At 37.6% G+C, this 13,497-nt stretch overlaps 1 protein-coding gene across 2 annotated transcripts in view; it reads right to left on the bottom strand.

Annotated features, from left to right (window-relative positions):
- Window positions 1-215: 215 nt before the first annotated feature.
- Window positions 216-13,497, bottom strand: part of Iars1 (isoleucyl-tRNA synthetase 1) — a 58,646-nt gene continuing 45,364 nt past the window's right edge. Inside the window, exons 32-35 of one of the 2 annotated variants that reach the window (XM_046457697.2) lie at window positions 7,048-7,173; window positions 6,456-6,599; window positions 5,001-5,153; window positions 216-723 (exon numbers count right to left, since the gene is read on the bottom strand). In XM_046457697.2, coding sequence (XP_046313653.1) covers window positions 641-723; window positions 5,001-5,153; window positions 6,456-6,599; window positions 7,048-7,173 — 506 coding nt within the window. In that variant the 3' untranslated portion in view covers window positions 216-640. Of the gene's footprint in view, window positions 724-5,000; window positions 5,154-6,455; window positions 6,600-7,047; window positions 7,174-13,497 lie in introns of those variants that run through there. The other variant, XR_006854675.2, reaches the window with a different exon arrangement.

Genomic DNA, 13,497 nt, shown 5'->3' with positions numbered 1-13,497 from the left:
TGTTTCTTCTAATACACGTTTGTGCATCTAATTTTGTCTTGGTATCTGCTTCTTTAAGGACTCAAACTGTCAACCAAGGGTTTGGGAAGAGGTGATATTAGGTTTATAATTCACTGTCTTAATACAGAAATCACAATTAAGTTTTTGTATGTTTAAAAGATTACAAGTCCAGTTTCATTAAATCATAGGAGAATGAATCACTTCTAACAAACATATCTGAGAGAGATTTTGATTTACTGAAACTTAAAGTAATATATAACATGTTCATTTCTTTAAGAGGTCTCAAATTAGTTTTAAAAGGCCAAAATGATGTACATATAAGTATATATACTGTGCCATTTAAATCACTTCTACTTTCTGTAACTGAAGAACTCAAGTAGAGAAATAAACTATAAACTTTGTGGTGCTGAGGTAATATCATAACCTTTCCCCAACGTGACTGCATAGGTGTTTAAGGTTAAGTGTGAATATTATGTGAGGTCTCAAGTTAATTAATTAATCCCATTTGAATTTTAGGCCCAAAGCGGCCTATCAGACATGCACCTGAAGGAAGTATCTTCAACAGGTCCATGTGTACACAGGTGTAGGTGATGGGTGTAAGTCAGGGAAAGGCTTACTGAACCACACTGATAATTCAACATTAGAAGTCTGCAGTTGTTGGCAACACAGAAACATACACAGTCTTCATATTCAAAGTCTTCATTGGGATGTCTTCTGTGATTTCTAGAATGGAAAGAAAAAATTTCTAGTGTGAGTAAGTAACATATTTTAAAAAATGTTAACTGGCTATGAAATCTGGCCTCATCCTAAGTAAGATCTGACCTTTGTCCCTGCTTCTAAAGTGATCTTCTAAATCCTTGGAATTTACTAATAGGAATGTCTTTGTCACTCATGGTGGCACGTGACCACACACAATAGTTGATGCTAATGAGATGACTCATGGTAGAGTTGGCACACCAGAAAGACTTACTGTAAGATTCAGGGTGGGGACTGAGCCACACAGTATCAGTTGATATAGAAACCAGTCAGCCGTGGGAGCAATGAATCAAATCATGCCTAAATGAAACCTCAATAAAAACTTTCTGACAACAAGGCTCTTGTGAGCTACCCTGGTTGGTAATACTCTGTACTGTCACATTTGAAGGAGGTAACATTGATGCCATTCTGGCCCTGGGGATAGGACAATGGAAATACTTGGTTCTTTTCCTAAATTCTGCCCTGAGCATCTCTTTGGTTAATTTTAACTTGGCTCTTCTGCAAGATGTTTCTGTGTTAGAGCCAGTTGACATGATCCCAAAAGCTCTCCTCTGCATGAGGAGAAGAGGACCTGGAGCCTCTCATTTGAACCCCTGTAAGATTCTACCCATTAATCTCTTTCTTTAGCTGGTTCTAATTTGTATCCTTCAACTATAATAGACAATCCATGGGTGTAATACCTTTCTGAGTCCTTTTGGCAAATTACTGAACCTGAGGGTGATTTGGGATGCCCCCTGCCCCTGGAAGTTGTAGTTGGTGTCAGAAGTGATGATGGTCTTATGTAGATTCTTTGAGTTCACAGTTGAACCTTATCTCCTTGCTGTTGGAATGAGAAGTTTTGGGCAGACTACTGGAAACATGTAAAGGACCATTTCCTCACTTTACAGTGTGACTTACTCTGGGTACTGCCCAAGATGCTTTTTCCCCTCATAAGCATATATTTTACCAATAGAAAAAGTCTAGAAGGAGTGTCAACCCACTAGTCCAGACATGCTTTCTAAAATAAAACTCTCTATAACTGGAAGAATATCTATTCCAGGTATGGGTGAGCAGGGGTACACGACAGGCCTAAGACATGTTGCTACTATAAAGAAAAAAGTCACCAAAGGCTGAAGTGCTCATGTCAAAGAACACACAGGATTCAGTATGGCCAATGATGAAACCTTTGTACATCTAAAAGTATAATAAAGATGCAGTGTATTAAAACATACTAACTATAGGGGGAAAAGAAAGGAAAAAGAAATTTATAAGTTATTTGCCCACTGTGGGACATTTTGTCTCTGAGACAAAATGAGATCTGAATTTAAAAAGGAAAAGAACCAGCTTTCTCAAAAATAGCTGATGTCCTAGCAGACAATTCTGGATGTGAAAAACCCCTCTAAGCTGTCTCCTTAATGGTAATGACAGGATCTGGAGATGTTTAGAGTTTAGGGTTAAACACAAGAAGATGCTGAAGAGTTTCTAAATTATAAGCATTTTGTGGTCTAATTTACTAGGTTATTAATACTTTATGAAAACAATTTTAAAAGGCAAATTATAATGAAAATGAGACTGCAGATACTGGACTGAAAAAGGTACTGCACTGTAAGAAGTCCCAGCTTTGTGATAAGCTTGGGTAAGCCACCCTTATGCTCTTAGCTACTAAACTTTTGCCTAGCTAACCTCAGAGAAAAGGAATGGAGTAAGACAGTATAGGTAAGATTGCTGGTTGTATGAATCACAGTAGTATTATAAATATTTAATTCACAGAGACATGATTCTATCCTTAACCAATTCCAATCATTTAGATTACTTCTACTTTCTATACTTAAGAACTCAAGTACAGAAATAAACTTTGTGGGGATGAGAAGCATGTGGTGATCAATGGATTCAAGGGCTAAGGAAAAGGAGGTAAGAATGTGCTTATCATGATAGGAAGTTACATGTCCTACAGATGATTCTTACCACCACACCACAGTGAAAGAACCATGTGTGTAGGAGGGAAAGTAAAACCAGTCTCCTGATAGGGGGAAAGACTCAAAGACATAACTGGAAAGTCAGACAAGGCCCAGAACATGAAGGATCTTGTGTGCCAAGCTGAAATTCTTGAAGTATTAAGCAATGGGGACCTTGGGGACTCTGAGTGGGGAACAGCATCATGGCAGGAATGTTCATGAAGACAATTTTGACGGAAGAATAGACTGCAGACAGGTGATTTCAATGGATGATAACACCCTAAACAAGGTGAAAGGATAAAAAACAAGGGAAAGTCACTGAAAGTAAATCTAAGGTAGAGTTGGCTGTTTTTCATTAAAGGGAGGGAGAGAGGAACTCAAGAGAAAATAAGGATTTGTACTTTATTAAAGATTTTTTGGTGGTTTCTAATGGCTTAATGCTTTTTGTACTAAAGTCTGTGAAAGAGAAATCAGAAAAATCTCTTGGTCTACACAAACTAGGAAGTCTAAAACAGCCCTCCTCAAGAAACTGGGACTTCAAAAAGGAACAGATAGCAAACGGATAAATATGAATAAGATCTATCACCAAAGGTGGGAGGGGAGAATGCACTGTTTAATAATAGCCTCCCCAACTACTTATCCATATTCTAACTTCCCAGAAGCTGTGAATGTAACCTTTTGTAAAAAGAGGAAGTAGAAGGGAAGGAAGCAACGTGACCAGGGAGTGATGGGGCTGCAAGGAAAGGATTCTTTCCTCAGCCTTAGGAGAGTGTAGCTTCACTGATATCTTGATTTCAGGCTTCAGAACCGTGAAAAAAATAAATTTCTGTTGTCTTAAGCCACCCAGTGAGTGGCAGGCAGTTCACTGTGATGGCCCCAGGAAACCAGAACAGAAAGCAGGAGTCATTCAGCCCTACAGGGACATGTAGACTCTCTCCAGGAATTTCTGGCCTTGGGCATGATGGACTCAACTTTCTAAATACTCTCTGTGGCCCAAACAACTGAGCTGAAAGACAGTGTGGGTGAACAGTGTCTCCAAGGAACTAGAGAAGTGTTCCTTAATTTTAAGTGATCCTTAAAATTGGGCTTCAATAGAAACAGTATAGAATAAGCAAAACAAATCAGTGACATAGACAGAAAGATGGAAATTAATAAAGAATGTTTAAAAAGGAGATGCTAGAAATCAAATCAGCACTATAATAGAAACAATGACTTCTATCAAAAATCTAAACACTTAGGCATATCTTAGTAGAACTGCAGAAAATCAAAGACAATGGTAAAAATCTTGAAAGAATCCACAAGAAAAAACACCTTATTACGGAGAAGCAAGAATAAAATCAGCCAAAATAAACTGGACTACGGCATACAAGGATGAAGAGAGGGAAAATACAAACACATAGGAGAGAGGCAGGGTGGTGTGTCTTGAAAATGTCTCATCAAAGTTCAAGGAAGAGATGATTACTAGAGAACGGATAAGAGATTACTTTGGAACACACAATGCCTGGCAACTTTGCACAAGTGCTAAAAGACATAAACCCTGATTGAAAAGCCCCTCAGTCCTGCCTTATGCTTTGTAAGCAAAAGGATGGAAGGGCAGGAGATTTTGAGTTGGGATTGTGAGAAGGATGGCCATGAACAGATCCCAGGAAGGGAAGTTATTTGGGAAATGACTCCAGAGGCACCAAAAGTGAAGTGCTGGGTGAATAAGCAGGATTCCACGACAAAACTCCAGGGAAGGCTATGATGTCAACAGAGAAGTTGACAAAAGTGCCACCAAAACTGAAATCACAAAAGAGGTGATATGAAGGGGGAAAACGAGGGGAGAAAACATGTTGCTGCTAGACATCAGCTTGTGGAAGTCGCTGTCCTGATTTTGTTTTCTGAATTAATGGATGTCACCAACTGACCTAGCTCTTCATGTTATATGGCCCAGTAACAAAATGGGAGTAAGCTTCATAAGTTGAAAAGGGAGGTAACCGATGGTAATGTCAGTTATAAGTTTCCTTTAGGCTAGTATCTTACAATGTGATAATTTTGATTCTTGAGGAAAAGAATAAATTTTAGGTCAGCAAATATGCTCATTTACCTAGAAGCCCTATATTTGTAAATTATTTTCAAAGCAAAAAGTAATTACCCTTTCAATTATTATTTCTAAAAAATTATACTGTAGTTAGTTTCTAAAGAAATAGTGCAAAAAAAAAAAAAAAAAAAAAAAAGTACCATCTCTTATACCCATAATCTATAAATGGTTCATGGCATTAATAGCAACTTTCAATGAAGAAAAAAATTCATGGTCCATAATCCCCTTACCTTGTGTTTGAGTCTCATTCAGAAACAATTTTAGCTTCCTGCTTCGCAGGCCAAACACCTTGGCTGCCTCATACAGGAGACCTTGGTGGGTGAGTCCATTCTGCCCAAGTGGGTTTTCAAGCAGGAGGGTGCCCACTGTTCCCATTAAACACTCTGCAGAAGGAAAACAACCTGGATTAATGCCTGAGAGCTCACCTTCTAACACAGGCAGTGACTATGGACAGCTCTAATGGGTGGCACTGTTGGCTCCGAGGGCATCTAATAGCTAGACATACGGTCTGTAGAAACAGTCCTAGACAGTCTCCAAAGGTGAAGGAGACAAGGGAAAGAAAAATGGACTTATATAAAAGCCAACAGCTTGGGGAAGGACAGTTAGTAATACATAGTCAAGTGAAAAACCAAAAGACTTCCACAAAAATGCATATAATGACTGGGGCCAGGGCTGTGGCTCAGTGGTAGAGTATTTGCTTAGCACAAGTCAGACACTGGGTTTGATCCCTGGCATCACATTAAAAAAAAAAAAAAGAAAGAAAGAAAGAAAGAAAAAGGTATTGTGTCCACCTACAACTAAAACAACAACAACAAAAAATGCATACAACGAGGATCCTAGCATACCAGTACTGTGGGCCAGACTCCACGTGTCTTGGCCAAACAAACTCCATTTTACACCAAGGCTCCATTTTCTATAAGAAGAGCCCCCCCCGCCCCCACCAAAGCCCACACCCATGTCTCCCATATTCTTCTTCTCATGCTTAGTACATCCTGTTTGGCAGCATATAATGTAAAAGAAAAAGGAAAAAATGTTTCTCAAGATATTATCTTTCATTCCTATGCAATGTACCCTGACTTAGGTTATTCTGACCTACTCTGCTTGGGTTTGGGGCTATAAATGACATGTGTGAATCCTGGTGGGGAGTCAAAGTGTGCAGAAGCAAATTAATCACCACCATTTGGTGGCCAGCAAATGAAGTTCCTCGTCCTGTTTCAGGACTAACCCGGTGATTTATTTCAAATGTGCCACGACACTAAGCTAAAATAGGTATCAATCTATAGATTCTTGATTAAGGCATGGAGGCATACAAGTTTTCAGAACATTTACCAAGGGAAAAAAGGGTAAAATAAAAATAAACAACAACAATGACAACGAAAATGATAAAAGAAAAAATTTTAAAAATTATAAAATGAAACATTCTGGGATTTAAACAATTGTTTCATTATTTGTCATTTTTACCTAATCTATTTATGTAGTTTCCTGACCACACCAGATAGATAAAGGCTTTCTCCATAAACACACTTTGAAAAGAAAAAAAACCTGTGGTGCTCTCCAAATAGCTGGGGAGTCTACACTTTAAAATCACTGTTATGTGTTCACAAATACACGAGTCATAGATTTGAGCCTTAAGGGAATCTTAATACCCAACACCCCACAGCCTGCCTGCCCCAGGAGACACATACCTTGTGGCTCTGCGTTCAGGAGCTGCAGGTTGATATATTCACAGAGAAGAGTACTAGGGCTGTTGACAGGAGAGGGAACTGATCCCGCAGTCACACAAAGTGTTTTTCCACTAAGACTCATCAAGTCAGTTTGGTTTTGTATTTCTAAAAATATAAAAACTCTGAAGTCATTCACCTTTTCCTACTTCACTATTAAATTTCCTACTTCACTATTAAATTATCATGCTGTCTTTTTACAGTGATGCTTTCCACTGACATCCAAAGAGTAGAAAATCTTTTTTTTTTTTGTACTGGAAATTGAACTGAGGCAAGCATTCTACTACCGAGCTACATCCCAGCCCCCAAAACAGTAGAAATACTTAATATTGAAAAATAAATGTAATAATAATATAATTTAAAACAAAAAGCAATTTTTCACTGTTATAATGTGGCTCCTCTTAATTTCCAACTTCACCATGAAAAGCTTACATTTGAAAAATGATAATTATAATCAGCAAAAAAGCTGTAATTTTTAAAAACTGTATCATAGCATGTAGACTCAAGAAAAGCACCAGGGTTTGGTAGAGTCAAAGCACATTCTCTTTCCACATACCTGTTTCACCATGGAAGATAGACAGCTCTGTATTTTTAACACCAAAAATGCTAGTAACAACATTCTTCAGCTTTAAAAGGTCCAACCTATTGTCCCCTTTTGGATTTTCTAGAAGCAAAACTCCACCTAAAAATCCACAAAAATAAGATCTTTAAAAAAGTAAGACTTAAAAACAAATGTTTTACTTAGAGGAAAAGACAAGGTATACAAGGGGGTTTAAAGCCCTAATATTTTATTTTTTCTTTTTCTGAAGTATATACTACTTCTATCTACTTAGTACAAGTTCTGGCAATCCTCAAGTAGATATGATTAAGCATGAGACTTTATAGTTCTCATCTTTTTCTAGATTCAAATCTTTGTATTTATAACCCCCATTTTTCATTTGTTGCCATTTGTAAACGCACAAGGTACAGAGTGGTTAAAAATACGATCTGATCATTATCTAAAAAATACCCTTCAGTGGCCCTGATGTTGATGTATCCTAGACCTAGATTCAATTACAGATATTTTTAAACATTTTCCTTTAAGGTAATTATAGTCACATGAAGTTATAGGAAATAATAGAGATACCACAGGTCCTAGTTCCCCTCAAAGGTAACATCTTTACCAAAATAATACAATATCACAACCAGGGTATCGACAATGATGTACACGGCTAATCCTATTCAGATTTCCTCAGTTTTACTTTTACTTATTGGGGTGTGTGTTTAGTTCTCTTCAGTTTTAATACTGGTGTAGATCCTGCATCCATCATCACCATTAAGATACAGAACAGTTCTGTCATCACAAGAATCCTGTTTCCTTCTGATAAGCACCCTAATGCCTCCACAACTCCTAGCAAATAATAGTCTTTATTCCTGTGGTATCATTTCAAGAGTGCAATCACACAGGGTGGAATTTTGGGGACTTTTTTCCAGCCAGCATCATCTCTAAAGGATTAAAATAAAATAAGTGGCAGTGCTAATCAATGGTTGTTCCTTCTTATTGCTAAGCAGTGTTCTGTGGTATGAATGTATCACACTTTGCCATTTTACCTGCTGAAGAGCATCCTGGTTTTGGCTACTATGTGTTTGGTTATATCCAAACAGGTGACCTGGTGAACATGTTTTCAGTTCACTGGGATAAATACCTAGCAGTGCAACTGTTGAATCATCATGGAAAGCACAGGCTTAGTTTCTATAAGACACTGACAAACCCTTTCCCAGAGTAGCTGTGCCATTTTACATTTCCCCAGCGTTGTATGAGATCTAGCTCCTCTGCATCCTCACCAGCATTTATTTGAGTCACTCTGATAGGTGTGCAGCAAAACCTCACTGTGGTTTTAATTTGTATTTCCCTAATGGCTAACGATGTTAATATTTTCATCATTAGCATATTCTCTTACAAGAATGTTTATACTTTTTTTCTAATTGGATTGTATTTTTACTGTTGAGTGCTGATAGATCTCTACATTTTAGATGTTTTTTGTTGGATATGTTGTTTATAAAAGCCTCCCAGTCTGCCGCTTGATTTTCATTCATTTTATGTATCTTTTACAAGGAAAATCATTTTAATGTTGATAAAGTTCAATTTACCAATTTTCCCTTTTATGGACAGTGTTCTTGGTGTCCAGTCTTTAAAACTTTGTGCCTAAATGAAAAATCCTGTTTTTTCCACAAATGTAAGTGGAAAACTTGGGCCATATGAATTATTTATTCCATGCTTATATGCAGCCATATGAAGAGAGGTGAAAAAAACCCTAATATCTCACATGAAAGTATAAAATGCTTACCACATTTTTGAAACAGAATTCAGCTATATAAAAAAATAATTATGCACCACAACCAAGTAGGGTCTATTCCAGGAATGTAAGGCTTATTCAATATTCAAAATTCAATCAGTGTAACCCCAGCCAGAGCAATTAGATAGAAGAAAAAAATTAAAGACATACAAATAGGGAAAAAAGAACTCAAACTATCCCTATATGGCGACAACATAATTCCCTATTAAGAAGACCCAAAAAAACTTCTAGAACTCATAAATGAATTCAGCAAAGTAGCAGGATATAAAATCAACACCCATAAATCAATTATGTTCTTATGTATCAGTAATGAATCAACTGAAAGAGAAATTAGGAAAACTACCCCATTCATGAGCTGGGGTTGTGGCTCAGTGGTAGAGCACTTGCCTAGCATGTGTGAGACACTAGGTTTAATTCTCAGCACCACATTTAAGTAAATAAATAAATAAAATATCATGTCCAACTACAACTAAATATATATACACATTATATGTATATAAAAACCCACCCCATTCATAATAGCCTCAAAAACAAAACAAACAAAACAAAAAACCAAAATGGGAATCAATCTAACAAAAGAGGTGAAAGACCTCTATGACAAAACTACAGAACTCTAAAGAAATTGAAGACCTTAGAAGATGGGAAGATCTCCCATGTTATTAGGTAGGCAGAATTAATATCGTCAAAATGGCCATACTACCAAAAGTGCTACAGAGATTTAATTTAATTCTTATTAAGGTTCTGATGACATTCTTCATAGAAATAGAAAAAGCAGTCATGAAATTCATTTTGAAAAATAAGAGATTCAGAATAGCCAAAGCAATCCTCAGTGAGAAAAGTGAGGCATCACAATACCAAAACTTAAATTATACTACAGAGCTATAGTGACAAAAATGGCATGGTATTGGCACCAAAATAGACACACCCATATAAGTACAGTTATCTCATACTAGAAAAAGGTGCCAAAAACATACATTGGAGAAAAGATAGCCTCTTCAACAAACGGTGTTGGGAAAACTGGAAATCCATATGCAGCAAAATGAATTTAACCTCCTATCTCTCACCATGCACAAAACTCAGAGTAGATCAAGGACCTACTCATTAGATCAGAGATCCTATGCCAAATAGAAGAAAAAGTTGGCCCAAATCTATATCATGTCAGCTTAGGAACTAACTTCCTCAACAAGACTCCTACAGTGCAAGAAATAAAATCAAGAATCAATAAATGGAATTTTTTTTCTTTAAAAAAATTTAAAAAAATTTTTGTTCTAATTAATTATACATAAAGTAGAATGCACTTTGATATATCATATCAAACTAAAAAGCTTCTTCACAGCAAAGGATGTGAAGAGAGAGCCTAAAGAATGGGATAAAATCTTTACCACCTACTGTGGGAGATCAACCTTGCACATGACTGAGTCATACTCCCCGGCTGGGTGCTGAGGTGCTCAGTCACAGCAATTTGGCAGAGCTTTCCCCACCTTTCTTGGGTTCCAGGGACGGTGTCTCCTGCATGGGTGTGTCTTGCTATAGCCCCATGGGTGGAGCTACGCTCATCTGTTCCTTTGTAATATAACCCCTTGCCCTGTTTAGGATAGAATCTTCCATGGAAGTGCCTTGTATGTGTCCCCTTCTCTTACAGTGCCCTTGAGTGTGGACTACCCAGATGTCAGTCAACCTGTTGACAGTGGACATCAGGAAGATAGACTCAGCCCCCTGAAACCTGACCCCTTGCCTCATTTGAATAGCTTCTCTTCAATAAAAGGGGTCAGCGTGTGCTCTCTCTCTCTTCCTGAGGACCCTTAAGGTCAGAGGAGCCATCACAGCGATCCCAAAGAAAAAGGTACTTGTGTCTCTTGTGTGGTTATTTTGCGCAGACCAGTTAGCCCAGTTTACCTGGAGTGATTCCTGAGCCTTTTAGTTGCGAGAACAGAAACCCAGCAACCTACACTTCAGATGACCCAGCTATCCCACTCCTAGCTTTATACCCGAAGGACTTAAATCAGCATACTATAGTGACACTGCCACATCAATGTTTATAGCAGCTCAATTCACAATAGCTAAGTTATGGAACCAACCAATAAATGGGGTGGGTTCAAACTAAAAAGATTCTTCTCAGCAAAAGAAACAATCAGTGGAATGAATAGAGAGCCTACAGAATGGGAACAAATTTTTACCACATGCACATAAGATACATAAAGAACTCAAAAATCTTAACACCAAAAAACCCCCAAATAACCCAATGAATAAATGGGCCAAGAAACTGAACAGAAGTTGATACACAATCAATCAACAAATATATGAAAAAATGTTCAACTTCTCTAGCAATTTGAGCAATGCAAATAAAATTTCATCCCTCTCCAGTCAGAATGGCAGCTATTAAGAATACAAAGAGGGTCTGTGGCTGTGGCTCAGCCATACAGTTCTTGCCTAGCACGTGTGAGGCACTGGGTTCAATCCTCAGCACCACATAAAAATAATAATAATAATAATAAGTAAATAAAACCAAATGCTGAATGTTTTCTCTAATATAAGGAGGCTGATTCATAGTAGGGATGGATGAGCAGCATGTGAGAAATAGATGGACTTTAGATAGGGCAAAGGGAAGAAAAGGGATATGGGGGTAGTAAAGACGGTAAAATGTGATAGACATCACTGCCCTAAGTACGTGTATGAAAACATGAATGGTGTGACTCGACTCTGTGTACAACCAGAGACATGAAAAATTGTGCTCTATTTGTGTAATATGAATTGAATTGCATTCTGCTGTCATATATAACAAATTAGAATAAAATAAAATTTAAAAATTAAAAAAAAATATATTAAAAAAAAGAAAGAAAGAAAGAAAAACAACTCCAGTAGCACAGGGCACAGTGGTGAATGCCTATAATCCCAGGAATTTGGGAGGCTAAGGCAGGAGGATTGCAAGTTCAAAGTCAGCCTCAGCAATTCAGGGAGGTCCTAAGCAACTTAGCAAGACCCTCCCTCAAAATAAAAAATAAAAGGGCTGGGGATGTGACTCGTGGCTCAGTGGTTAAGTGTCTCTTGATTCAATCCCTGGTATATCCCCTGTCCCCTCAAAAAACATACTCAATCAGCTATTCTTGTAGGAATGATCTGCTGGCAACATATTTGTTTAGTTTTCTCTCATTTTCCCATTATCCTGTAGGTTGCCTGATATAGCATTCTAGACAGGTAATATATATCTTTCAAGAGCTGAAAGATGTCTTTTACTTTCTGGCCTGTTTTCTGATCAGAAAACAATGTAAGTAAGGTATTTTATCTCTCTCACTACTTTCAACACATTTTGTCAACTTTTCAGAAGTTGGATTATGATGTGTATTGATATGTACTCTTTGGGGTTTATCCTGTTTGTGTTTCACTCAGTGTGTTAGTCTGTTCAGACTCTGTAAGAAAATGCCACAAGCTAGGTAGCTTATAAAACTAGATAAATTCATTTCTCATATTTCTGAAGACTCAGTGGTTCAAGATCAAGACACCCACAGATTTGGTGTCTAGTAAGGGACCATGTCCAAGTACACAGATGGCACTTTTTTGCTGTGTCCTAACACAGTCGAAGGAGTGACTAGCTCTCTGGGGTCCCATTTATACATTTTGGCAACTTTAGGAGGTTTTTAGCTATTATTTCTGAGTACTCTTTTAGTCTCTCTCTTCTGACGCCAGTAACAAGAATGTTAATCTTTTGATATTCATTTTTTTCCAACTCTGTTGTTCAGAAATGGATAATTTTTTTTCCATCTTCTAGTTCACTGATTCTTTCCTTTCTCTTCTATTTTTGCTGAGTCTATCCACTGAGGTTTTTGGTTTTTTTTAAAGCTATATTTTTCCTCCTTTTTTAGTACTGGAGGTTGAACTCAGGATCTCGTGTCTGCATGGTATGTAAATGCTCAACCACTAAGCCACATGCCGAGCCCATTTAAATTTTTTTTTTTTTTGTTTTGAGAAAGGGTTTTGCTAAGTTGCCCAGGCTGCCTTAAACTTTCAATCCTCCTGCTCAGCCTCCCAAGTAGCTGGGATTATAGACATGTACTACCACATGAAGGTTAGTTGTATTTTTCAGTTCTAAAATTTCAATTGGATTCTCCTTTATACCTTCTATTTCTTTGCTGAGGCCTTGTATTTTTCATTTGTTTCTATTATATTTGTTATTAATCCCTGAAACATTATTATGGTTGCTTTAAATTCTGAGACAATTTTAACATTTCAGTCATGTCAGTAAGTATTTGCATCTTTTCTCATTCAGTTTGAGATCTTCTTGGTTCTTGGTATGATCAGTGATTTTCCAATGAAACCTGGACATTTGAGTAAGATCTCTATTTTAGTTGATTTTGATGTCACACTGGCAGGTAAAAGGGACACTGCCTAGTTACTTCAAGGTGGGAGAAGGAGTCCAGGTTCACTATCAGGCTCTACTTTAACCAAGCTTGTTGTTACTGTGGGGTGGCAGGGGAGAGAGATCTCATTCTCCTCTAGAGCCCCAGTTAAATGGTGGTGCCTCTTTACTGCTCCTCCACACTTATCTAGCTTATGTAAGGCCCTGGGTTCAATCCCCAGAACCTCAAACAAAATCCTACCCCTTTGTTTAGAGAAAGCAAGGTTGTGTTTTTTTTTTTTTTTGGTCTGTACTTGTTGGCATTTCTAGGTTGCCA

This window comes from Marmota monax, unplaced genomic scaffold, assembly GCF_021218885.2.
Source record: "Marmota monax isolate L192 unplaced genomic scaffold, Marmota_monax_Labrador192_F-V1.1 WCK01_AAM20220418_F8-fsc00231, whole genome shotgun sequence".
NCBI lineage: Eukaryota > Metazoa > Chordata > Mammalia > Rodentia > Sciuridae > Marmota > Marmota monax.
The sequence above is the reverse complement of the archived record's forward strand: the minus strand, read 5'-3'. Positions and strand labels throughout refer to the sequence as shown.